General features: G+C 50.6%; 16 protein-coding genes across 16 annotated transcripts; 7 read left to right on the forward strand and 9 right to left on the reverse strand.

Annotated features, from left to right (window-relative positions):
• Nucleotides 1–15: 15 nt before the first annotated feature.
• On the forward strand, nt 16–1,373 carry BCR37DRAFT_170069 (uncharacterized protein). The gene is made up of 2 exons (XM_040866259.1): nt 16–1,150; nt 1,190–1,373. The coding sequence occupies exons 1-2, from the start codon at nt 112–114 to the stop codon at nt 1,297–1,299; spliced, it is 1,149 nt and encodes a 382-aa protein (XP_040722380.1). The 5' UTR covers nt 16–111; the 3' UTR covers nt 1,300–1,373.
• Nucleotides 1,333–2,022, reverse strand: BCR37DRAFT_403721 (C-8 sterol isomerase Erg2; the record flags this gene model as incomplete). Its single annotated transcript, XM_040872024.1, has 2 exons — nt 1,333–1,439; nt 1,479–2,022. The coding sequence occupies 2 exons, from the start codon at nt 2,020–2,022 to the stop codon at nt 1,333–1,335; spliced, it is 651 nt and encodes a 216-aa protein (XP_040722381.1).
• A 790-nt stretch (nt 2,023–2,812) lies between these two features.
• Nucleotides 2,813–3,079, forward strand: BCR37DRAFT_351899 (uncharacterized protein; the record flags this gene model as incomplete). The annotated part of the gene is made up of 1 exon (XM_040868091.1): nt 2,813–3,079. A coding segment is annotated over one exon (267 nt), but the record flags the coding sequence as incomplete, so codon positions are not given.
• Nucleotides 3,080–3,876: 797 nt separating this feature from the next.
• BCR37DRAFT_340483 (protein-tyrosine phosphatase-like protein) lies at nt 3,877–4,311 on the forward strand (the record flags this gene model as incomplete). Its single annotated transcript, XM_040867364.1, has 1 exon — nt 3,877–4,311. A coding segment is annotated over one exon (435 nt), but the record flags the coding sequence as incomplete, so codon positions are not given.
• Nucleotides 4,312–4,514: 203 nt separating this feature from the next.
• On the reverse strand, nt 4,515–5,419 carry BCR37DRAFT_383809 (Spo7-like protein-domain-containing protein). The gene is made up of 2 exons (XM_040870115.1): nt 5,243–5,419; nt 4,515–5,196 (listed from the first exon to the last, which is right to left on the reverse strand). Exons 1-2 carry the CDS (start codon nt 5,340–5,342, stop codon nt 4,667–4,669), a joined length of 630 nt encoding a protein of 209 aa, XP_040722384.1. The 5' UTR covers nt 5,343–5,419; the 3' UTR covers nt 4,515–4,666.
• Nucleotides 5,143–7,182, forward strand: BCR37DRAFT_383811 (uncharacterized protein). The gene has a single exon (XM_040870116.1). It carries the CDS (start codon nt 5,510–5,512, stop codon nt 6,950–6,952), a length of 1,443 nt encoding a protein of 480 aa, XP_040722385.1. The 5' UTR covers nt 5,143–5,509; the 3' UTR covers nt 6,953–7,182.
• Nucleotides 7,183–7,291: 109 nt separating this feature from the next.
• BCR37DRAFT_389567 (uncharacterized protein) lies at nt 7,292–8,472 on the reverse strand (the record flags this gene model as incomplete). The annotated part of the gene is given in 3 exon segments (XM_040870745.1): nt 7,292–7,304; nt 7,324–8,217; nt 8,261–8,472. 3 exon segments carry the CDS (start codon nt 8,470–8,472, stop codon nt 7,292–7,294), a joined length of 1,119 nt encoding a protein of 372 aa, XP_040722386.1.
• Nucleotides 8,473–8,730: 258 nt separating this feature from the next.
• On the forward strand, nt 8,731–10,330 carry BCR37DRAFT_383813 (uncharacterized protein). Its single transcript, XM_040870117.1, has one exon. It carries the CDS (start codon nt 8,876–8,878, stop codon nt 10,247–10,249), a length of 1,374 nt encoding a protein of 457 aa, XP_040722387.1. The 5' UTR covers nt 8,731–8,875; the 3' UTR covers nt 10,250–10,330.
• BCR37DRAFT_330962 (Alpha/Beta hydrolase protein) lies at nt 10,311–12,424 on the reverse strand (the record flags this gene model as incomplete). Its single annotated transcript, XM_040867000.1, has 2 exons — nt 10,311–10,328; nt 11,492–12,424. Coding segments are annotated over 2 exons (951 nt in total), but the record flags the coding sequence as incomplete, so codon positions are not given.
• Nucleotides 12,425–13,575: 1,151 nt separating this feature from the next.
• Nucleotides 13,576–13,965, reverse strand: BCR37DRAFT_389570 (uncharacterized protein; the record flags this gene model as incomplete). Its single annotated transcript, XM_040870746.1, has 1 exon — nt 13,576–13,965. The coding sequence occupies one exon, from the start codon at nt 13,963–13,965 to the stop codon at nt 13,576–13,578; it is 390 nt and encodes a 129-aa protein (XP_040722389.1).
• A 162-nt stretch (nt 13,966–14,127) lies between these two features.
• On the reverse strand, nt 14,128–15,700 carry BCR37DRAFT_171436 (uncharacterized protein). The gene is made up of 2 exons (XM_040866265.1): nt 14,796–15,700; nt 14,128–14,755 (listed from the first exon to the last, which is right to left on the reverse strand). Exons 1-2 carry the CDS (start codon nt 15,336–15,338, stop codon nt 14,291–14,293), a joined length of 1,008 nt encoding a protein of 335 aa, XP_040722390.1. The 5' UTR covers nt 15,339–15,700; the 3' UTR covers nt 14,128–14,290.
• BCR37DRAFT_383818 (uncharacterized protein) lies at nt 15,357–16,166 on the reverse strand (the record flags this gene model as incomplete). The annotated part of the gene is made up of 1 exon (XM_040870118.1): nt 15,357–16,166. A coding segment is annotated over exon 1 (350 nt), but the record flags the coding sequence as incomplete, so codon positions are not given.
• Nucleotides 16,167–19,520: 3,354 nt separating this feature from the next.
• BCR37DRAFT_383825 (uncharacterized protein) lies at nt 19,521–20,190 on the reverse strand. The gene is made up of 2 exons (XM_040870119.1): nt 19,683–20,190; nt 19,521–19,643 (listed from the first exon to the last, which is right to left on the reverse strand). The coding sequence occupies exons 1-2, from the start codon at nt 20,108–20,110 to the stop codon at nt 19,628–19,630; spliced, it is 444 nt and encodes a 147-aa protein (XP_040722392.1). The 5' UTR covers nt 20,111–20,190; the 3' UTR covers nt 19,521–19,627.
• A 100-nt stretch (nt 20,191–20,290) lies between these two features.
• Nucleotides 20,291–20,840, forward strand: BCR37DRAFT_351914 (acyl-CoA N-acyltransferase; the record flags this gene model as incomplete). Its single annotated transcript, XM_040868092.1, has 2 exons — nt 20,291–20,396; nt 20,437–20,840. The coding sequence occupies 2 exons, from the start codon at nt 20,291–20,293 to the stop codon at nt 20,838–20,840; spliced, it is 510 nt and encodes a 169-aa protein (XP_040722393.1).
• BCR37DRAFT_170985 (uncharacterized protein) lies at nt 20,572–21,912 on the forward strand. The gene is made up of 2 exons (XM_040866263.1): nt 20,572–20,960; nt 21,006–21,912. The coding sequence occupies exons 1-2, from the start codon at nt 20,948–20,950 to the stop codon at nt 21,617–21,619; spliced, it is 627 nt and encodes a 208-aa protein (XP_040722394.1). The 5' UTR covers nt 20,572–20,947; the 3' UTR covers nt 21,620–21,912.
• A 292-nt stretch (nt 21,913–22,204) lies between these two features.
• BCR37DRAFT_403722 (Ferroporti-1) lies at nt 22,205–23,656 on the reverse strand (the record flags this gene model as incomplete). Its single annotated transcript, XM_040872025.1, has 2 exons — nt 22,205–23,592; nt 23,620–23,656. 2 exons carry the CDS (start codon nt 23,654–23,656, stop codon nt 22,205–22,207), a joined length of 1,425 nt encoding a protein of 474 aa, XP_040722395.1.
• Between the last annotated feature and the right edge of the window lie 219 nt (nt 23,657–23,875).

The following is a 23,875-nucleotide window of genomic DNA, read 5'->3' on the forward strand; positions in this document are numbered from 1 at the left end:
CGTCGTGCTCTCGAGATCTTTATCAAAGCCGACACAGGGTTAGGCAGCGACTGACTGACTACTGCAGTGACTACTTGACTTACTGTTGACTACCAGTACTTGACCCTCAGCATGGCCTCCGATGTCAGAGATGTCCTGGGCATACCCTCCTCCTCTCTCGCTGCTGGTCCACCACAAAAGAAGCAAAAACCAAATGGACCCGCAAAAGGCGTCAGCAGGGAACTCTACAATCTCCTCGGGGATAACCTACCACCAACCGTCGCACAGCACAGTGGACAGCCCTTCAAGGAAAAGCCGCGCTTCAAACAAAAAGCAGTGAGTTGGGTGCGTGCGCCTTTCAAAAATGGTGCGCGTCAAGATGATTTGGTGCTGCGACATTGGATACGTGGGCCCGTCACTGATTTGGAGACGCCTGCAGAGCACTACCATTTCGAGGTCTTCAATAAACATCCCGATGTTGCGCAGTATAGCAGTGAAGAGTATGCGACTTTCTTGGAACGGCCAGATTGGACACGAGAGGAGACGGATGTTTTGATGGATTTGTGCAAGCAGTGGGATTGTCGCTTTGTTGTGGTCCATGATCGCTGGCCCTCCGACTTCAAGCAGCGTTCGCAAGAACAACTCAAAGATCGCTACTACAGTATTTGTACGGCATTGTATGCTTCCCGCGGTCAAAGTACCGATGGCTTGCACTACGACCTGGCGCGTGAAGAAGCACGTAAAAAGTACCTCGAGGAACTCTTCAAGCGTACACCAGATGAGGTCGAAGAGGAGAATAAGCTGATTATCGAGTCTCGGCGCTTGGAAGCAGCAGAAAAACAGCTGGCGTTGCAGAAACAGGAACTCTTGAGGACTCTCGAGACACCACAATCCACTGGGTCCATTGCTCAACACATGTCGTCACAGGGTCTTGCTGCTCTTGCACAAGGTATGCTCACAGCAGACAAGCAAAAGACCAAGAAGAAGCAACTCGAGCCAGCAAGTGCTTCGGCAAAACAACGCTACCGCAAACTCTCTCCGCGTGAACAACGCGAGCACGGCGTCACTTGGCATGAGAAGTTATCGAGCGGCGCATTTTTACGTTCACAAAAGACAGTGGCACTCAAGCAAACCGTTGCTACAAAAGTCTTGACGGTGATGCAAGAATTGGGTATGAGTAATGTCTTGACCATGCCTACTGAGAAGACAGTACGACGCTTTGATTTGCTGCAGAGTAAAATTGCGACGTTGTTGGAGGCGAAGCGTGTTGTGGACAAAGCAGAGCAAGTCAGCGATTCACCTGCTGCTGTCATATCGTAGACTTGCTATATGTTATATGTACGTTGTGTATGTCTAAAACTTTCCGCGCAATGCTTGTCGACCCATGTGCAGGGCCGTCAACTTGCAAGTCTTCCAGAGGTTCGGGAAGTCCAGGGTACTGGTAAATGTGTCTGCAAAGCCTAACTGTTAGTACTGCCAAGCAAAGCAGATGAATTTACCGAATGGGAGCATGGCTGGAATCCAACCTTGTGCTAGCTCCAGGGCGAAACACTTGGTCGGCATTGCATACTGCGTTGCTTCTCCTCGACGCATGAAGTTCTGATCACCCGGGTTATACACATGTGCTTCGAGATCATGTGGTTTCGCAGCAAGTTGCTGACCGACCAATATAGTAAAGTAGTCGTCTGCCGTATGAATGCCTGAATGGCCTTCTGTTTGCAAAGCAGTGCCAAAGAAGATGAGGTACTCTGTGATACTGGCATGCAGAATGACCATGCTTCCCATGGCACCACCGGCGTTATTGAAGAACCAATCCTTCTCACTCCATTCACTGATAGCATCACCATACTCTTCTTTCAAGTCTCGCGTGAGTTGCTTGAGCAGCGGTGCGGTATTGTTGCCATGCATTGCAATGGCTTTGCGAGAGAGTTCTTGCAGTTTTTTCGGGTCAAAGACGTACTGCGTGTGCAGGTAGCCGTCGAGTACATAGAATATAGAAGCGAGTACGGCCAAGAGGATGGCAGTACGACTAGAAATGAACATCGCTGAAGGAGAAGACAGAGGTCTAATGGTTGAGTTTTATGTTTTTGTCGCTGCTGGTGGCCTGACTACGAGCACGTGATTGCCCCTGACAAGGTATCTTTGTCCAAGTCTGTTGCTATAGGCTTGGCTATGATATGCAGCCTGCCATGACACAGACACACGGCATCTACTGAAACCAAGGTCAACGTAAGAGAAGAGAAGAGAACAGAAGAGAAGTCTCACAAGACCAAGTATACTCAGTATAGGTTGAACTTGTCTCACGCTCTAGCCTAACCCCAGCAACGACAGTCACTCCAACAGTCACGTCTCTGCGCCTCCATAGACAGTCACAACCACACCCAGACGCAGTCCTCACCCTATAGGAGGCCTGTATAACGCTCTCTACAAGTGCTTCACCAGCTGACGCGCTTTTTCTTGCTTCTAGTAGACTGCCATGGATCAAGACTTGCTCGCTACCTTGTTGCGCGATGTCGCTGCACAGGCAAACAACGGCAACCACAACACTCAGCACGCCGAGCAGCACCAGCAGCAGCAGCAGGATAATAATCCCAGCCAAGCTGAGGGACAGGATGCTGCTCAACTTGAATTACACGAGACGTTGCAAGAATCTCTTGATGTATGTCCAAATAACAAACTTCAAACCTCGCTAACGCACTCGAAGAAGGCAGAGAGACAGTCGCAACGGCAACAACGACAGCACCAGCAGCTAGAAAACACCGATGGGTCGCCAAAACCCACCCTCCCCATCCGTGAAGTCTCGGCGTCTCGCTCTCGCAAGAGTTCCGATGCCATGGAGCTTGACAAGGAAGCGCTCGATCCGCAACACAAAAAGATCCGTACGGAGAATCGTGAGCGCAAGAAGCGTTGGCGAGAGGCGAATGAGGATCGCAATAAGGATAATGACTTGCGATGCCGTGTGCATAAACGCGCACATAAGCTGTATGGTAAGGAAAATTCACGCATGAAGGAGATGTGGATTGAGGAGGAGTTCAATAAACGCAAGCACAAGCGACAAGAAAAGGAAGGAAAAGGACCGGATGGCTTGCCGCTGATTGATGGCACGGATATCGCTGATTTGGATCAAGAAGAGCTGAGTAATGCCATCATGGCAACGCTCACGAGCTTCACCGCTCAAAACATGCAGAATGGTGATGCGACGCATTCGAGCGAGCTGAATGCGTTGTTGCAGAAGCTGACGAATGATCCGGATGTGCTCAAGAATATGTTGAGTGACAAGCCGGCTGCTGAAAAGAACGATGCAGCTTCAGCGCAGCAGTCTGAAGAGCAGCAAGAAGGCTCACACGAAGGTGCATCAGAGCAGCAGACGCAAACGGCTACTGCTGAAGCTGCTCAAGAGACGCACGCACAGACACAGGCACAATCGCAAGCACAGGCAGCTACAGCAGACGCAAATGGCGATGTCGACCTCGGCAATATCGACATCCATTCCATCGTGGGCGACTTGCTTGGCAACGATGCTGCATTGCTGGGTGATAGTCATGATGCATTGCTTGAAGGTGTTGCGACAGGGCAGATTACCCTGCCTCCAGCTGCTTCGCGCAATGAAGGGCGGCCACCGCAGCAGACGACGCGCAGTACGCGCCGTTCTGGCCAGCCTTGAAGAGGACATCTCGTATCTCTGTGTTTATATATTGTTAATCCTTGTTCCATCTTTCCTGGTGATGTCTTTGTGGTCAAATTTGACAGCCAACAACCCGCCAGGATGCACAACGCCGCAATATAGCACAGAAGCGCACAGGCATGGACGGCACAGGCCACCGCATCTTCGACGACTACTGCAGTCCACCTGCATTCCCACACATCCCCGAGCTTGCCTTCGGTCTGCACAAGGACTTGAAATGGGACTACACCGATCGTCGCATCTTTCAAGAAATCCAACCAGGTGTCTTCCTCGGACCCCTCGCTTCTTCACGGGCATGTGAGACGCTTGCTGAACATCGCATCACGACGCTCGTTGCCATCAGGACAGAACAAACGCGCAAGATCTTCAAGGAACGCTATCCAGAGCAGTTTCGCTATGAGTATATCGATATTGTGGAAGGATCACTCCTTTCAGTATTACCGCGCATCACGCCATTCATCCAAGGCTGTCTCGGGAGGGGTGAGCGATTGCTGTTTTATGATGAAACGGGTAATGCAAAAGGGGCAGTGGTGGTATGTGCGTACTTGATGGAAACCCTTGGCATTGACTCGGCAACGGCGTACTCCATGGTCAAGAATAAACGACTCTCAGTGACGCTGAGTGAGCATGAACGGTATCAGTTACAAGAATTTGAGACGCTGTTGCAGGCACGCAAGTCGGTTATGACACACAGCTATACCGCGCAGGAACTTGAACGACCGAATCGCAGGAGACGGCATGAGGATGGGGAGAGTGATGAGGATGGTCGCGATCGTGATGGTCATTACAGGTGACAAGACGACGCAGTGTATGCTTGTTGATGATGTTTGCTTGGCGCTTTGGCAATAGACGCTGCTTTTCTTTCTTTCCTTTTCCTTACTATACAAAGCCTTTGTATCCATGCTGAGTACCAGGCTGATGCTGTCTTTTATCGAGCGACATATTCAATCGAGACAGAGGCATTAGACCTTAGACCATCAGTGGGCCTCATCACATGCCGTCTCATGTCCTTGAGCAGTCACTGCCTACCAGGACCTCTCGTGTAGCACTCGCGCGTTGCCTGCTTCCATGACTCTTGGACGTACTGCTACTACTCCCACCTGCTGCTTTCGTTGAAACAGTACTGACCCTACCAGTCCTCTTCTTCTCCTCCATAGCAAGCCAATACGCTTGTCGATACTCCTCAAACCCTTCCCTCACCTGCGGCTCACCACCAGCACGCGCTGAAACAACCAACTTGACGTGCGCTTCCCCAGGCATCTTTTCCTTCCGTAAAAAGGATAGCCAACCTGTCTGCGTCGGTACAAGCTTCACATTGAATGGCCGCAGCCCACGATTCGCCTGTGGGATGAATTTGCGTGGTTGGAGGAGTGTGCTGTTATACAGGCCGCTTGCATAGAATAGAACCAGTGTGACGAGACCTGCTAGAAGACAGATGCGGTAGAGGAATAAGACGTAGCTGTAGTCTGACGGATTGACCCACGTCCCATGGAAGAAGAAGGCATTCCAAGCAATCAACAGAGCAAAGAAGACTTGTCTATTAGCATCCAGCACAAGAGATAGAAGCTTGGTGCGTACGCGTATATTTGCGCTTGAGGACGAGAAGCCTTGCGTATTCCTTGCGCAGACTTTCTTCGAAAATGAGAAGGTCGCCATACTGATCGGAGCCGCTGCTCATCGCATGCCGTGAGTAGCTAGAACAGAGCAGAGACCAGTCGACGGAAGTTGTAGCTGGTCGTGTTGATTGTTTCTGAGTTGCCGACACAGAAACGACGCCGACGACCGAGACCAAGTCATCGAGCAGGAGCTTCAGCATCAGCTAAGGCGCGCTCTGGAGGAAGGGCCATGTCGCTGAGTGTTGAGCTCAAGAAGAGCGAGACAACAGCTTCCTTCTTCACAAATCTCGACCTCATCGAAGGCCGCATCCACCTCAATCTCGCTTCTTCCCTCAGCGTCAGTGCTATCGTCATCAAGCTCGAAGGAATCGCCAAGTCTGTGTGCTATACTCAGCCGCATCACGGCAAGTCAAGAGCCCGTGCACCAGTCCAAGAGATCCATAAAGTGCTCTACCTTACAGACTCGGTGTTTCCCGATCCACAGCTCAAACAGACGTCCTCGGCGTCGTCTTTTACACTGCAAGAGGGCAAGCACAGCTGGCCATTCAGCTTTCAAATACCCATCAATAATGATTGCAAACAAGCATCTCGCTCTCAGGGACAAAATGCGCTCGGTGCCTTGCTGAATGGACAATCGCCCATGTCGAGTTATGACCAACAAGTGGATTCCTATCAGCATGTCCAGCAGATCCTACCACCGTCTCTTGCAGGCTCGGAAGATGTCTGGGTACGGTATTTTGTCAAGGCCGTGGTACAACGTCCCTCAAAACTGTCCCTCAACTATCGCTCCTATGCGCCCTTCTTGTTCCTACCCATCGACAGGCCGCGTGCAGATGAAGGCGCCAGTACGGCTTTCTTTGTAAAGCGTCAACATACACTCAGTATCCTCGATGATGCGAAACGACCACGCGGCTTGCTCGGTGCATTTCAAGAACCCAAGAAACGCATGTCTGATACGATTGCCATTGAAATTCGACAACCCAATCCTCCTACCGTCGTCCCTGGCGTGCCAGCCAATATCGAACTTCTCGGTTACATCGAGACGAATTTTAATGACTTGTCTGATTTACGCATCACGCACATCTCCGTCTACTTCCTCGCCACAACGCGCATCAAGGCGCAAAACCTAAAACGTACATTGGGTGGCCGACTCCCCGTGTATGCAACAGACCTCAATATCCCTTTCAAGCGCGCTTCAGGACCCACAGTACCAGCGTGTCACGTACACATGGCTAGACTCCCCACACCACTCATTGTGGCGACGGATTGTGCACCGACGTTTGTCACATGCAATATTTCACGAACGTATGAGTTTGAATTCAACATTACGGTTCAGCATGGACCGAGTAAAGCGACCATTCAGCTCATCTCACCCATTGAAGTCTTGAGTGGCGTGAGTGCGCCACCACCACAAGAACGGGGCGATGCGGTTGTCGCTGAGGGTGAAGGACCACCGCCTGCGTTGCCTATTCGCCCACAAGTCAAGCGTATTGTGAGCGCAGACGGTCAACAGGGGGAAGAATCATTACCGTCCTATGAAGAAGTCAGTCAAATTGGTCAAGGACCTTCTGCACGTCCTGCCAATTTAGGTTCGTCACGCGCACTCAGACACAGACGAACGACGTATGGCGTTGCAGATTCATATTTTGAGCATCCGGAGCGATATGATTAATGGATTGTATAGGTACTTATTATGCTAGTTGTTGTCGTAATCTTTCAATTTCCGTTTCTTTACCCGGTGCAAGTTGCGCAAGGGTCGTGCCTTGTGATAGGAACCGATGAGCAACGAGAAAAGTGCCGAGATCATACAACTTGTGTAGGAGCGGTCTGCGTGTCGTTCCTTTGCATTCATGTAGTAGAATGAGACTAAACACAAGAGAAGCATAGCGCGCTGTCAAGTGAATGAGATTCAGGTCGACTTCGACGGTGGTATTCTCGAAGGTACCGAGAAACATAATGATGAGGGCATCGCGCTCGTACGGCTGCATCGGCTTTCCTTGCGTTTTGCAATCTACTTCAAGTAGCTGCACGGCCATCACAAACATCGCTTCATCGGACAGGCCCGCTTCAGGTATATCGATGGTCGGGGTTGCTGTTGCGGCCACGAACTCGCTGACAAGATCACTGCCTACTCTCAACCATTCAGTCACACCTCGTTCGTTCTGATGCACCCGGGGAGGCAGTAAGTCTTGGATGTGATGATAGGCCTGTGCTCGAATCTCCCGTGAACACCGCCAGATGGACTCGCGCTTGACGTTTTCCAGGAGAAGGGGAAGGTAGAGATTGCCTGTACTCAGCAGTTCCATAAGTATGCCACTTGATTTATTCTTCTGGGCATAGACATCGAGGGTCGATGACACTGGAGAAGCGATCCAATCGAATAATGCTGCTGAACGAAGGATCTCTTCTTGTATGACATGCTGACGAAGGTGACCAGCTTGTAATTTACTGATACATAGACGAGCTGAAGCGTGCTTGCTGGCAGAACCTTCTGTTCCCATCATCGTTCCGAGTTGCAGTAAGTCTACACCCAGAGACGCACTCGTCTGTGCATAAAAGAAGGCATGTCCAGATATCTTGTCGTCTGCAAAGGTCACCGTGCTCAGTGGCATGTACGCGGCTGCAGGACCAAGATCAAATAAGTGCATGTCAGAATCTTGTGAGAGGATGAAAACTTGTTTTGATGGCCCTGCGCGCCTTGCGAACGCACCTGCAGTGCGCGCACAGGTCAGATCTGCCTCTTCGGGGGAAGTTGTAACGGGATACCCGGCATCCGACAGGACTTGTTGGCAGATGAAAGACACAAAGCCAGGAACCGGGACCCAAGCGTCAAGAGCACCGACGTTACGAGCAGTGAGCTTCATGCTTCGTCTGACACGTTCTTGACGAATGGGAGTCTTGTGGGGTGGTAGGTTTCCGTCAAAGCATATTTGCAGCCTACACTGATTAGCATGGTACGTGAAAGTGCTGCTCAACGTACACTTCAACACCAGCTAATTTGATCTTGTCCATGAATGCAAGAATAGCTTTTGCATAGCTTCTGTAGTGGCCCTCGAGGATATTGGCTTCCTTGTAGAGATGGTGTGCGAGGGCATTGCCGTCAATCACCAGCCAGGCTTGTGTATCATCTTTTGGCAGAAGCAGCTCTTGACCGTATGATTCTAGGAAGCTTTGCAGGCCTTGTATGCCCATTCAGCGATGAATAGTAGGGAGTTGATAGCTGCGCAGATTATGGATCTGGCTGCTCTCTTGGGACCAAGCGAGTAAACAGTCACGGATACATGCAGACAAGTGAAACTACTGCTTGAGCCTGTGCTGGGAAGGAGTAGAGCGTCTTCTTTCAGCTTCTATGCTTCCATGCCTGATAGCAGACGTGAAGTAGCTGATGCGGTCCATGGCGAACTCAAATTTGGGGGCAAATGGCTGGACACAAAATTCGGAAAACAGCAACACCCAGCAGCAGCGACTGGTATAAGCTGGAGGAGATGCCCAAGATGCAGCCTCACGCTCGCTCTCCTTCTGTTCTACAGTCTACTCCTTCCATCTACTCATCAATCATCTACAGTAGCAGTAGCAGCAACAGCAACAGCAGCAGATGCACTACGCACACTTCATCACCATTCTCTTAGCAGCAAGTCGCATCGAGGCCAAATGGTCAGACTGGCACAAACGGGCTGCAGTGCCCATTCTGACAGAGACGGAAGAAGTCGTTACAGTCTGGCATACAGCTTACACCAGCTGTCCCTGTGCAAGCACCACAACATCCGCCTCAACAGGAGCGACGCAACTGCCCTACAACATTGTCGCTGTCAATGGCGGCGGACAAGCGGCGAATCAAGACGCAGTGGTAGTCACAGCGACACAAGATCCCGTACTTGTCTTGCACCCGACGCAGGCGCCGCAAGACCCTGACGCAGGCATCCTTGATCTGACCGTCTCTACCACAACTGTCGAGGTCACATCAACAAGTACGGTCATTGTCTATGCAGACGAGACAGAGGCTGCAGCGATATCTGTACAAGCTGGTACTGCTGGTATGGCTGGACTACCGGTTGTACCGACGTCAAGCGTAGCTCAAACAACAACCTATACAGTCATCGTCACAGTCACGGCAGAAGATGCGACAAGCAGCAGCAGTTCTTCTACGGTCATCAACACGAATGGTATTGCAGGTTTCGCTCAGACACCGTCTACGACTGTACTGCCATCTATTACGCCAAGCATCAGCAGCGTCACTGCAACTGTGGCAACATTCGCGGCAAGTAGTGGCATTGCTGCATTCCCGGGCATTTCAGCACTCTTGAGCTCCATGTCCGTCTCGTCTGCATTATCTTCTACGGTACTATCTGTTTCAAGCACGCTCGCCGTTTCTACTGCGTCGCCATCATCGCCATCGCCATTGTCAAGCAGCAGCAGCAGCAGCAGCAGCAGCAGCAGCAGCAGTCAAGGAACAGCCTCTGTGCTTGGCCTCGCTCAAAGTCCATCTGCTTCACTCTCAAGCACATCCAGCACTCTGTCCCAAACATCCACATCAGTTTCGGCCAGCAGCAGTTCAAGCGCGTCACTCAGCGAAACAACCACGTCAATCTTGTCGACGACATCCACCACGATGATGCTCCCTTCTAGCACTCTTGCCTCCTCGACAAGGACATCGACAAGCGAATCGAGCAGTTCAAGTGCATTGCCTGCATCGTCGCTGACCAGCTCCAGCTCCGGAATCGCATCGCCATCTGGAACAAGCTCAGCAGCTGTACTGCCCAGTGCAGTAGGTATGGCCATCCTGCCTTCCATGGCAGCGCCTGTGCAACAAGCCATCAGCGAGCCATCCTCATCATCCACGATGACAACGCAGTACATTTCCTCAACGACAGAATCTGTTTCGCCAACAATGACGCCACCTGCAGCCATGGATCCTGCTCGCTTCATCTCGGCAACGTACACGATTCGTACAACTGTCACCGCGGAGTAGAGCACTCACTCACAATTCTCACCATTCGTTCCTTTAGTCAATTCTTTTTGTTAGCGTAGGCGAAATTCATCTCCCTCAACTACCCTCCTAAAACATGATTGTGTCCTCGAAACTGTATCGCGGTAAACTCCTGTATTCAGGGACTTTCGCCACTTTCCACAAGTAATTGTCAAGATCCACCTCATCACCAATATACCCATACCCTAGCTCCCTTGCACGCTCGACAATTCTCTCAGCAGCCACAATGGACGCAGCACGCAATGAGACCGCTTGATGCAATGTCAACTGCGTGACATCATCGCACGGTGCTTCATCGAGCTTGAGAATCCCAAAATGCTTCATCATGCTCGGCACGACATTATCAGCAAAGATTGTCAAATCACCAGGTTGAAGCCATGGAATTGTCATGCCTTGTCGTTGTAATTCTGAAATCATAATTTGCGCCTTCTTCATGATTGTAATGGTGGGCGTGTACTCGGGAAGGTCGTAGACGTCTCGTAGCGCTGGTACGGCTGCTAATTTTTCAAGCATCCCATCGATATCAGAGACTTGAGCTGCACTTTGCTCAACATATGCTGCGAGTGTCATGACACCAGCTTGTTGCAAGAATTGACCAGTCGATTGTAGCGCCCCTGCAATCTTATGGGCAATCTGCGATGCTGGGCTTGCTTCAACCATGGACAGTGCAGCACCCATTGTTGCGTGCGGCTTTTCAATCGTCATATTGATATGCATAAGTTCACCAATCGTTGCTGCATCCACTTGACACATCCATGCAGCATCAAGCGTCCCGTGGGATAGATGGAACCCAGTCAACAGTCGGATAATACCTTCAAAGGCGCCTGATCCAGTCGCCTCCTTCAGCATGAGACGATAACCCGAGCAAAAATTGAGTAGATGCAAAATGGCATAAAAGTTGAGCTTTTGCCCATCCGACTCAAAGCGAAGAGGTAGTTTGAGGTCAGAGGCTTCTTTCGAGACAATCTCTGCATAGCGCGCTTGGTTTGTGTTTTTTAAGAATTGATCGATTGCAGGAGATTGGATGGTGCAGGGACATGCAGCTGATTCTACGAATGCTTTGCAGCTCGTTCGGACGCGAGATTGCATAGCTCGCTAACAATAAGATGTAGACCTGACCTCAAGCTCGAGCTTCGAGCTCGAGAGACGTCGATAGATGGCACATTCTTCAGATGGGATCTCGATGACTCTCTCTAATAGTCTCTACTCAAGCAAAGCAGCTACAACAACAGACCCAAACTCTTCCAATGCCTCATTATACGCATGATGTCCCGCATTTTCAATGACATGCATCTTGACTTGCCCGCCTGCCAAATTACACACTCTCAGTGCATCAAATCCGGCATCCACAGACATCCAATCACGCTTGCCATAGATTAGTAAAATGGGTACATGCATTGGCAATTGCCCCATTAATGCTTCCCGAGCATGTGCACCAGGCGCTAGTATATAAGAAAGCAGACGTTCAGTGGACGCCGGTAGTGAAAAGACGCGGAACGCATAGTCATGAATGCGGTGTTTTGCGCAGTCTTTTGAGTTGTGGGAGGTTGAGCTCGGCACAACGAGTGTGTGGGACCAGGCAGACATGAGTTTCGGTCCAAATGGCCCCGCCCAGCGAAGAAAGTCAAAGGGCGTATAGCCTGTATCCCAAAGATGTTGAATGAACCACGGTAAGGGATTCGCCGGTTTTGCCGTTAGCAAGGCAGCGTCGCCAAGTAGACAGGCGCGTGCGTCTTGATAGGGATTCTCATTCATCCCAACAGGACTGATGAGAATCAGCTGCTTGATGTAATTCGGAAACCGCTGTGCATAGCGAACGGCGAGGTACGCACCAAAAGAATGAGCCACCAAGACAAGTTGGCTAAGCCCTTTCAATACACGCCACTCTTCTAGTGCATCGAGGAATTTAGCTTCTGCAGCGATTCTTTGTTCAGTAGGAGTTCCGTCAGATATTTTGACTATTGGTCGACTAGAAAGACCCATACCGAGCCAATCGAGCGCATACAGTGGTCCATGCTGCTGCATCACGTCTGGTGTTGACAACATGTCGAAACTCGCAGCAAAACACGCTAGACCGCTGCCATAGCCATGCAGCAAGACAATTGCCGACGTTTGCTTGATTTCAAAGAGCAATGATGAGATGCACAGCTCGTTGATGGCGCGATCTTGGCCAGATAGCCGTATAGTGCGTTGACTAATAGTTCGGCCTGTAGATGACCAGCCATCGCAATAATACGCAACTAGGCGGTCTTGAGATTGAAGAGCAGGCTCTCTGAAAGAGCGAATGTACTGCAAGAAAGAGCGATGGACGGATTGAGGGAAAGAGGAGAAGCCAGCTGCTTTTTGAGCGATACATTCAATAGCGGCGGCTGCGAGAACTAGAAAGAGCGTAGTGACGAAGAGAATGAGCCACGTCTGTGTATGTGTCTCATTGAGCCGGTCCAGCCAGCAAGAGAGTGAAAACATTGTCAAGACCGTGTGTTGTACATCTACAGGTGTATATATATCGAGGTGCCGGAGCCGAATTTTGGTTGTTTTGCAACTTGACAGCTTCGATTGCGCACCAGCCAGCTACAGTGCTACACATGATACTAGACATTTATTCAACATAACCTTAGCGTCAACTGAGCTAAGCGAAATATCATCATCAGAATCTGCTCTGCCATACCCGAGAAGGTGCCACTACTTTCGGCATTATGCATTGTAAAAGGCTGCAGGTCAGCTGCGACCTCACATCCGGTTGCGAGCCTCACTGATCAGATGGCAAGGCGCGAGCTCAAGTACTTGCTGTCTTGGCACTCCTTCACGTACGTAAAGATGCTTGAGAGGTAAAAGGCAAGGAGCCCATAATGCCCGTGGCTACACGAGCAAGGCCCGCTTCGGCAGCAGCGACATCGATAACTACCACCACCCCACCACCATCGACGCCTATCTCGAGGTGACGTCCTATGTCGATCCCGTATCCACCGATTTCGCTAGCTCAGCAGCTGCGAAAGATGCAGGAAGAGGTTGAGGTCAAGCTAGAGCGCCTGAGGAACGACAATACAGTGCTCTCAAAGCAGATCAACGTATTGGAATATCTCGCGAGGCGCGCTGCAGCCCTTCCACAAGTAAGGCCAGACGAAATAGAGCTGATTCACAAGACGCGGGCAATCAGGCAATACTTATATCAGCAAAGCTTCCATGCATTTTGGGCATTAGTCGTGTGAAGTATGCGACGATAGCAACAACGATCAGGCTGTTCTCATCAAGATGAGGTCGCTGTATGTAGATGTCGTTGTTGCGCGAATTGCTCGTCAATCATGTAATCATTGAGCAGTAGGCGTTACCTTAGTCCGTTGAACCTTGTCGAGCTGCGAGTATTCTGTCTCCGTGAATAAATACCCAATGAGAAGAACTGAAAAGAAGACTTCAGGTCCAAGACGCGGCAATAGAGAAATTGGAAGATACCAGTAAAGCGGATCGCCTTCTTGCCTTCGACGACGCAAATCATGAAGCAAATTGTTTGCCAAGTGATCACCAGCGACAGCGCCTCCCACAAATCTGTCGATCTCTTCCACGTATTCGCGCCATGCCCTGAGATATTGTGCAGTGGGAGCAAAAGACGCTTCTGACTGCAGCGCATCTCTCGGTGTCTGATCGGCCGCGATCGACGGCATCCATGATATTGCCACACCGTGAGCAAGCAAATAAACCATATTTCGAATTTTGTAACGCGATGAGCAAATGCAGCTGCAAACCTCAACACTGAGACATGGAAGCACATTGCAATAATCTGACTCGGCTGATTGCTGTAGCACATGTATAGTTTGGTGCAATTGACTGATAGCCGCCAAGTATTTGTGCAATCGCTCGAACCTCCAAAGCGGACAAAGAAACAGGCTGTTGTCCGGGCAACTTTAGAGCAATCAAAAATCGCAATCATGGCGAAAGAAATTGTCATTGTCGAACCAAGTCGCCATATCTTGCTTGTGTGGCTTGAAGTTCTGTTGCGACGTGACAACGAGCACCAATCGATCGAATTTAAGTCCTCCTCGAATCGCGATGACGCAGGTTTCCCGAAGTAATTTGCCCGCCGTTGCCTGAAAGAGGTCGGTATGTTTTTCGAGCTTGTTTTTCCACAGTATCATCTGACTTGACTGACTCAGGGCTCGAGCCTCTTCTTGACAGTAGTACTGGTTCGACACACGGACTGATCATCTGACACAGTTTAATGGTCAAAGCGCTACTTCGCCACGTATCCTTGTAAACAAATCGCCTTGGAAAGAAGCCACTTGCAGCCTGGGATTCTAGAAACTCGTTTTCCTTGACGAGGCATTGCTGCGCATCAATCACGGACATGGATCCGGGGTAGGGTCGACCATGCCCAGGATGGATGACTGTCACACTCGTACTGGGCAAGGCGCGCTCGAAGATAAAAGTGAGATCTTCGATCGAAAGTTGTGTTTCATCAAAGTAGGGTCGCAAAAGGTAGACCTTGTTGATTGCCTGTGTATTAGCACTGAATAAATTGGTAATAAGTCCTCACCTCGGCTCTTTCTGCGATGCTTGCTGTGTCATCAGGCGCGAGGTAAAGCCCTACAAGTGTTTCGAGGAGGACGTTGCCTTCCAGGTTTTTGATGAACGAACGAGCAGAGGAAGTCATGGACGTGCTTGTATCGCAACAGACAGCCAACGCGACAGTTACGGGACAATCCTCATATGCGACACCATCCCATTTAAAAGACATCTCGCGTACGACGTGTTTCTGCCAGGCCGCAACGTATTGAGCAGAAATGAGTGGTTGAAGCGGTTTGGGGTCAGACCCACCATGTACTTGACTGCTTATATCGTGTGCGTACTGGTTTTTGTCGATGAAGACATTCGGATGCAAGCGATACGGCGGGTAGCATTCCATCTCTTCCTGGGTCTTGCCATAAATCATCCGCAAAGGAAGGCGATCGTGCGCTGAACGCCTTCCACAAGTAGGGTCTGACCAGACAGCGCTGATTGGCAAGTCGTGGGCAACCAGTTCATCTCTACCAGCGAACAGTAAATCAAAGCGATGCTCAATGTAATGCTCTTTGAACATCAATCGTTTAAGGTACGCAGCAAAATCACCAACGGTTAACGTGGTCTCATCGAGATGAGGTCGCTGAGTGTAGATGTCGTTGATACGCTATATGCTTGTCAATCATGTATCTTGTCATCCTTTGGCCTTACCTCGGCTCGCTGAATCTTGTCGAGCTGCGTATGTGCTGACTCCGGAAATAATACCTCGTCCAAAAGGCTTTTAAAAGAGACTCGATTGTTGTGGTTCGGCACTAGAGAATCAGGATAATACCAATACCATGCGCCCTCCTCCTTGTCTCTGACGACGCGGACGATGAAGAAGTCGTTTGGCAAGTAATCTCCGGTAACAGTGTCTCCCACAAATCTGTCGATCTTTTCAACATATTTGCGCCATGCCCTAAGATATTGCGCAGTGGTAGCAAGAGAGGGTTTTGGCCTCAGCGTAGCAAGTGATGTCTCGTCGGCAGCCATCGACGGCGTTTGTAGTTTCAGTCGCAGTTGCAGTTGCTGATCTGGTAGCAGAATGACGGACTAAACCACAAGCTATTTAAAGAGTTCTTCTGAGTGCACTTGACTCTTGAGACAGGAACAGGAGAATGTTCAAATTTAAGATGAGCTGACTTGGAGAATAGCTGCTTTTGAGCTTCTGAGAGAAAAATGAATAGCAGGAGCCCCGAGCGGGTGAGGAGCAGAGCTGAGAGCAGTGCGATGTGGAAGGCTTTACTTGCCAGCGATAGCTTAGTCTAAGGCAGGCTTGTGATCGTAAGAGACGCGCAGCTGCAGGAACCCTGATCTATTGCCAGTTTTGCGCATAAACTCTCGCCACGCAAGTGCGAGCCTGTGTATGCGTAGTGTGTTTTGCTGACTCCTCGGACGTAAGTCGTACGCCCGGAGGAGGTGTCACGTGACCAGATCGGTTGCCGCCGACAAATTTGGAGATTAACCGTGTCAGCACTCATCTTGCCACATGTACAGCTACTGGCTTCAGTGAGATGATATCTGCTTTCGGACGCCGCGACGTACGGCTACCACGATGGAAGATTCAGAATACATGATTCGGTCGCAAAGTTTGGGTAGAGGATGATATGAGGATAAAGAAACGTGCTTTGATCGCCAAACAGACGAACACAACAAACGAGGCCTAAGCCATGGTCCATGCATGCCATGCTTGCCTTGGCTGACAGGATGGTTCAAAATAGCTGATGCACTTGTAAGCTGTTAACCCTCTTTCGAACTGAGCCTTCCTTATCTTTTGGCAACTTGTGTTTCTAGAGGAAGCCTTCGGGTGCTGCTGGCAGCTGCTGCTGGTGCTCAAAGGGCCCGGCGGCCTTCCTGCAAGGAACTTTGGGAGGTTTGTCATGTCGATAGTTTCGGGCCTTCGGGCTTGTCTGTCTTGCTCCACATGAAGGATGCTCTCCGCTTCAATTTTGTTGCGGTGTTGTGAGCCGGTATGAGACAGCTGTCTGTTTGGGAACCATCAGCAGAGAAGTATATCAGCAGATAACGGTCTGCCACTGTCCGCCAGTCGCTTTTCACAAACTGCTCTCCGGCATAGCAGCAGCACTTGACGCGCCGGTGTCTCTGAGGATTCCTTGGCATTCGCATGTTCGAGATTCCTTGTCTGTTGATTGCCCTTGAGTCCTCGCTGATAGCTTACAGGCTCCGCAGATGGCCTCGTCAAGAAGTTTTGATTAGGCAGCCATCAAGATAACTTGGCAATGTGACACAGCTCAGAGATGCGGCCACGAGTCTTGGTACGGTCCACCGGAGCGTGAAGGAGAAGAAGTTCAAGAGGAAGAAGATCACCGACGCCAAGTTCAACAGGGTTACCGAGTCGGGCAATGTGTTCAAGTCGGCGTCTGCTGCTTTTCGGTCGTCACGTTGCCAAGGACCTGCTAATGCCAATGTCTCGTCGAACGCTTGCGAATTGCAGAAGGAGGTCAATGAGGCAAGTGACAAATCTGCTCATCACCATGACATTTGCTGTTCTTGAGAGACTCTGCTTGCTAGTCGGTACTTCCAAAGCTGCGGACCAGACTCGGTTCGACTGGGCTGCTGTTACTGCTGTACCGCACATACATCCGTGTCGTTGCAATCGTCCAAGTCTACGTCGGCACTGGCTGGCTCCCTGTCGCAGTCATCATCAGGTCACTGTTGAACCACAGTTGATACATCCTTGTCGTTGCAGTCGTCCAAGTCTCTGTCGGCATTGGCTGGCTCACTGTCGCAGTCATCATCAGGTCACTGCTGAACCACAGTTGATACATCCTTGTCGTTGCAGTCGTCCAAGTCTCTGTCGGCATTGGCTGGCTCACTGTCGCAGTCCTCATCAGGTCACTGCTGAACCACAGTTGATACATCCTTGTCGTTGCAATCGCCCAAGTCCACGTCGGCACTGGCTGGCTCATTGTCGCAGTCATCACCGGGTAGCCTTCTCTCGCCATTGAGGAGGTGTTTCATCGTCGCGCAGTACCTCCTGCATCCTCCACCTACAGGTCCGTCACGTTTGCTTGACTGTACCATCACGCCGTCTCATCGTGTCCTCGAGCCTGATGCAGGTTGATTGTCCACCCCGGTCATTCACGCCGCCAGCCTGATGACAATGCTGTTGCCGGGCGGCTTGCTGCTGGTGTCTCGCCTTCTCGCAGAAGCGCCGTGTTCTGCGCTGACCTTCCGTTTGGCGATGTCTGGCTGCAATGCGCTGCCAGTATGCTCTCGATGCGTTCCCAATCAGCTTGGCTGTGCTGACGACGAGGACATGTGATCACTGAAGCTGCATTCAAGAGGAGCATCGCCACTTCACAGCTGACTTCTCGTTGGCTGAGGCGCTTTAGGGAGCTGTGCGAGGGCTGTGTACCTGGTTCCTGGGTCTGCGCTGATTACTCTTGGCTGGAGCCTTCTTCTTCTTTCCTCCTGCTTCTCTTCTCTTCTCTTCTGCTTGGTGGCGTGCTCGCTGTTCCTCTCTGCTGCTTCTAAATTTACTCCTGAGCATGGCTGGACATTCCTCGAGAGAAATGGGGCTCTCGTGCTCTCTATTCCTGTCTGCTGTCCTGCTTACTCTGCTCTATGTGCAGGCACGCCAGCGTATGCTATAAGAGTGCGCTCGCCCTTCCCACTTTCTATCTACAAACATACACACCATGCCCGCCGAGTATGTTCCCCCGAAGTACGTACTGAAGCTCACCACTGTAGACCATCTCTCATCGACGAGTCACCACGACTCCACCGCATCATCACCAAGCAGATCGGCATCGCAGCGATGATGATCCTCTGCGGAACCATCGTTCTCATGGTGGCACCATTACTACAACTTTTGGTCATCGAGCGGTACGCGCTTACCACACGCCCAGAACCGTGCAGACTGCAGATTGCCCACATCATACTTCGCCAGGGCGTACAAGGTTAACCCGCGAAGACGGAGCGCATCGCACGCAACATTAGTGTTAAGAAGTGGTCTGAGTACGATCTGCGTTGCTTCACGGTTTAATCTTGTAAGCTCTTGCGACAGAATTGTTGGGGAAGCTGCAATCAGCACGGTCTGGGATTGTGTTAAGCGCATACCGCTCAACGACGAATGACTTGACAGGTGGTGTGATCAAGATAATAACGATGCCGCAGAAGATCGTCAAGATGGCGTTGCCTGCCTCTTTGAGAACGGCACGCACATAGCGTGGTGGCTGCTGAATTGCGTCGTCGATAAGAGGAGGTCTGCATTGGTGAGCTTCAGCACATAGTACGGGGAAACATACGATTCATTAGTGCAACGGACGTCCTTGAGAGAATCTGTTTGCTAGCCTGTACCTTCAAGGCTGCAGTCCAGACTTGATTCGACTGGGCTGCTGTTACTGCTGTACCGCACAAACATCCTTGTCGTTGCAATCGTTTGGCCATTTATTGGCACTGGCTAGAGAAGATCAAGAGGAAGTGATCACCGACGCCAAGTTCAACAGGGTTATCGATTCACGCAATGCGTTAAAATTGGCGTCTGCTGCTTTTCGGTCGTCACATTGCCAAGGACCTGCTAGTGCCAATGTCTCGTTGAAAGCTCGCGAATTGCAGAAGGAGGTCGTTGAGGCAGGTGACAAATCTGCTCGTCATCATGACATTTGCTGTTCTTGAGAGAATGTGCTTGCTGGTCGTAACTTCCAAACCAGACTTGATTCGACTGAGCTGCCCTCACTGCTCAATCGCAGTGTAATGGTGCGCGAGCAGGACGGGAGGAAGGGTCCTGCTGAGGAAAGAATTTGGGCCAGATGTAGGTGAATGCCGATGAACATCGGCTCATGCTTGCCGGTAAGCCCTGGCGAATCAAGAAGTTGGGGAACTGCAGTCAGCACGGTCAGGGCGTGTGGTAATCGCGTACCGCTCGATGACGAATAGCTTAAACACAGGTGTAATCATGAGCACCACAATGCCGCAAACGATCGTGACAAGTGCCTTTCCGACTTGCTTCAGCAGGCACTGAAGCTGATGTCGTCGCTTCTGTGGCAGAGGTTGCAGGTGGTGAAGCTGATTTTGCTGTGTGTCCAACACCTGCCTCGGCAGCGACGACGCCAATTTCATGCCCTGCTCAAGCAAACCGGGAAGGCAACTGTCACGATTGTATGCGGTATCGTGGTTCTCCTCATCACGCCACTGATCAAGCTCATCGTCATTGAGCGATTCGCGCTTACCACACGCCCAGAAACGTGCTGACTGCCGTTTCCCAAACACTTGGATCGCCAAGGCATACAGGCTGGCCTGACCCTGAGTTTCAGCCCTTGAAGAAGCCATCCCCCACTGCCAGTTCATACAACACTCACTTCTTGAGGCGTCCAAAGGATTAACAAAACATGCAGGTAGTCATATCGCTCTTGACAACCTTGTGCTTGTCCTCCACTTCAATATACAATTTGGATCGTTTCACGTGAACTCGTACATGTACCCACCAGTCACATAACTTCTATTGACGCTACACAGTCACCGTGTGCCATGAGCTCCAGTCGGGCAGCTCTCTTTGTCGACGACAAGATCTCTCAAGCTGTTGTGCCTAAAGACTACTCGATCCGTCCGCTCAAGCAAGACGACCATGAACGCGGTGAGTGAATACTTGCATCGCAGAGCTCCCTGATTGCCAGGCTTTTTGACTATCCTAGATGCTCTTGTGTCAACGCAGCTTCCCTTGAGCAGAGAGATATTCACAGCACCTTTTCAGGAGCTGCAACAAGCCAATCAGGTCTGGCTCAATACTCTCGTCCTCGTCATTCTTGACCGTGATGACCAGATAGCTGCAACAGTCACGCTGCTTGTGGAGCATAAATTCTTGCGTGCAGGAGCCATTGCAGGCCACATTGTGGATATTGCCGTACGTCCTGATCAGCAGGGCAGAGGCTTTGGCCGCATTCTTGTCGAGGCGTTGACAAAACTTGCTGAACGACAAGGATGCTACAAGGTGATTCTAGACTGTGACGAGAAGAACTTCGCATTCTATGAAAAGTGCACATACGAGAGAGCTGGTATAGAGATGAAGAATTACTTTTGATGAAGAGACGTTTGTGACTGTTGCGCTTTTCCCCAGATCTGGACCAGGTCGCAGCTCAGTGGCCCTCCTGCGACCCTACAAATAGAGTAGGAACAAGAGAAGACTGGATGTCCAGCATGGGTATACCTCTCATACATCAAGCTCAAGCTTCTGAAATTAAACCAGCTGCGTCGAATGATCTTACAGCTTTGCTTCAAAAACGGACAGAGATTGAAGCTGAACTAGACAACTGCAGCGCTGTGCTCGACAAGCATCATCTGTCCATGTCTGATCCACTGATCGATTCGCAGGGCTTTCCACGCTCTGATATCGATGTGGCCGCTTGCCGTATTGCTCGAACGTCCATCATCAGGCTACGCAATGATCACAAAGCCGTCATGTCCGCGATTGAAGCAAGCGTGCATGCTGGCTTCCAAGTAGAGACTGCTTCCCAGGCAGCACCACCACACGCGCCTCAGCCTGCTTCAGCACGCACAGTCTTTACTGATCGTCAACCGTTTGCGCTTGTCAATAGTGTGGCAGATGCATCGCCTGCCGCGCTGGCCGGTCTTCAAGCAGGTGACCAAATTGTCACTTTCGGAAGTACGCATGCCCAGAACCATCGCGCGCTCGCGCGCCTTGCTGAAGAGGTCGCTCATGCAACACAAGAAAACACTTCTATTGAAGTCACCGTGCTACGCAAACAGGAAGGACGCACGGCGTTTCTCAGACGCGCAGTGAGGCCGAATACTGCCTGGGGAGGACGTGGCGCACTCGGAGCTCACTTTTTGCCTCTGTGATGATGATGATGAGTTATGTACTGAGCCTGATGCGCTGCTAAATGGGCTTCGCTGTAGTTCTGACGGCTCTCGAGGCGCGTCATTTGCCCTTGGTCCGGGTCATCTGGCCGAGGTCTCCTTTACAGAGCAAAGTAAATACCCTAGGCTATCATCCAAGGGTATCAAGTGCACGCAGAGTCACGAGCAGATACGTAGGACTATCAGTGAAGCTTATGAAAGTGATCGCAGAATCGAACATGGCCAGCAAGCGAAAACGTTTGTTTGACAATTTTGGACAGACGTCAAGTTGCTATTCGCAAAGTATGGTAGAAACAGCTCTGTCCAGAGACTATGCTTATGGTTCATGCTCAGGCGATCATTCATGGTTCGACAGAGCGAGTCAAAGAGCCAAAGTGATCTGAAAATAGCATTAAGAAAATTTCGACCTGCGTTTTGCCGCGATGGTCGAGTTGCGGACTCTGTTGAAAAGACTGACGGGCGATGAAGGTCTGTCTCTGCCACTGAGCATCGACGAGCCGTCTCCTTAGCAAAGGCTTGTAAGATGCACGAGGTCTCAATCGATGATGTTGGTGACGACAAGAGGCATCAAATGCGCTTTTTCCCGTGAAACAAATGTCCGCGCTCTGCATAGACAAATCTCGCATAGAGACTAGCTGCAATCGCCACAGAGCAGAATGAGATCGTAGCCGAGATTTTGAATTGGTGGACATCTGGCAGTGCAGCTGTGATGAGGAATGTGGCGAGCTCAAATATGCTTTGCAGCGCCCACTCTGTCGTTGAAAACGCGGCCCGGTCAGCCTCATGAACATGGCTTTGAATGAAGACTTGAGAAGACAGATCGAAACCCCAGAGCCCAACGCGGCTCAAGGCGACACCACAGACGAAGAGAAGCAATGCGGTGAAAGAAGTTGGAGCAATCCACAAGGGCACGATAGCCATGCATAGACAGATGACTTGTCCGTTGAGAAACCAAAGACCTGCTCGTATCACACCGACCCTTGCCATGAGCCACGGCGCAAGCCAAGTTGCTGAGAGCTCGCAAATGGTTGAGCCAACTCTGAGCAGTGCAAGCAATGAACCGCTGAAGCCCATGGCGAGTAGAAAAGCCACCATCTGCCCACCGAATGAGAGACTTGTCAGATATAATGCTGAGAGACATAATGAGGGATAGAAAGCGTCTTGCGAGACATAGGTGACGACATTGCGTTTGCATGATTGATACCACGACCGAAACCAAGCTATGCCCAGATGATTATGGGATGCAATATCGCTGATTGGACGTGAAGAGCTGGCGTCCGTTACTGCCACCTTATCTGCGAGGCGCGGAAATGATTGAAACGTGACTTTGATGAGAGAATACTCGATGGCTGCAAAGATTACGTTTGTGCCGGCAATGTAGATGATGGCAATCTTGGTAGATGCGCCCTCAAGCAAGGCAATGGCGACTGGACTGATGAGCTTGCAGAACAAGTCGATTCGACGCATTTGCGAGTTTATTGTTTCGAGCTTGGTTGAGTCGTCATTCGCAATGACAATGACCCAATCTCTTTCGACTGAGATAGTACATGCCATACTTGCAAGCTTTTCAACGCCAGCGAGCAGAATGACACCACACAAGAGCCATGATGGTGACCACTTGCTAAAACTAGCTTGATGCAAAAGAGGCCAAAAGAATAGACACGATGCAGTCACTGAAGCCCTTTGCCAGAGAATTGATTGGCGTATGACCATTAACCGATCACCCCGATCAATGTACTTGGCTACGATTGGAGCACAGACAATGGCCGATAAAGCTCGAAATATTGCGTACAGCGACAATTCGAGGAGACTGCCTGGATAGCTTCTTGCTAGGAACAAAACGGCACCGAATTCGAAGCCACGTGAAAGCCATGTAGATAGAAAGTGTGATGCATACAGGTACAGCATAGCATGTCTAGACGTGTGATGTGATTCAGGCCCCAAATTGTCACTAGCTGCCGGGAGTAAGCGTAGAAGCTCACTGTCACCAGGAGCCTCGTGAGAGCTTGTGAGAGTCATAAGTATACTAAAGCCAGGGCATTTTCAAGCTAACTTTCTGCTGAAGTCGAGATGGTCGTCAGGAGAGTCGAGTGACTCTTGAGTACAGAAGGACTTGCATGATATCGAAGTAGCCTTGGTGCTCAATTCCGCATTTCTTGGCAGCCAGGTCGTTGAATCGAGCGTGTGATTTATCAGGCTTGTTCAGAAGGCGAATCTAAACCGAGACGTCTCATCTGA

This window comes from Protomyces lactucae-debilis (genome assembly GCF_002105105.1).
Source record: "Protomyces lactucae-debilis strain 12-1054 chromosome Unknown BCR37scaffold_25, whole genome shotgun sequence".
Lineage (NCBI taxonomy): Eukaryota > Fungi > Ascomycota > Taphrinomycetes > Taphrinales > Protomycetaceae > Protomyces > Protomyces lactucae-debilis.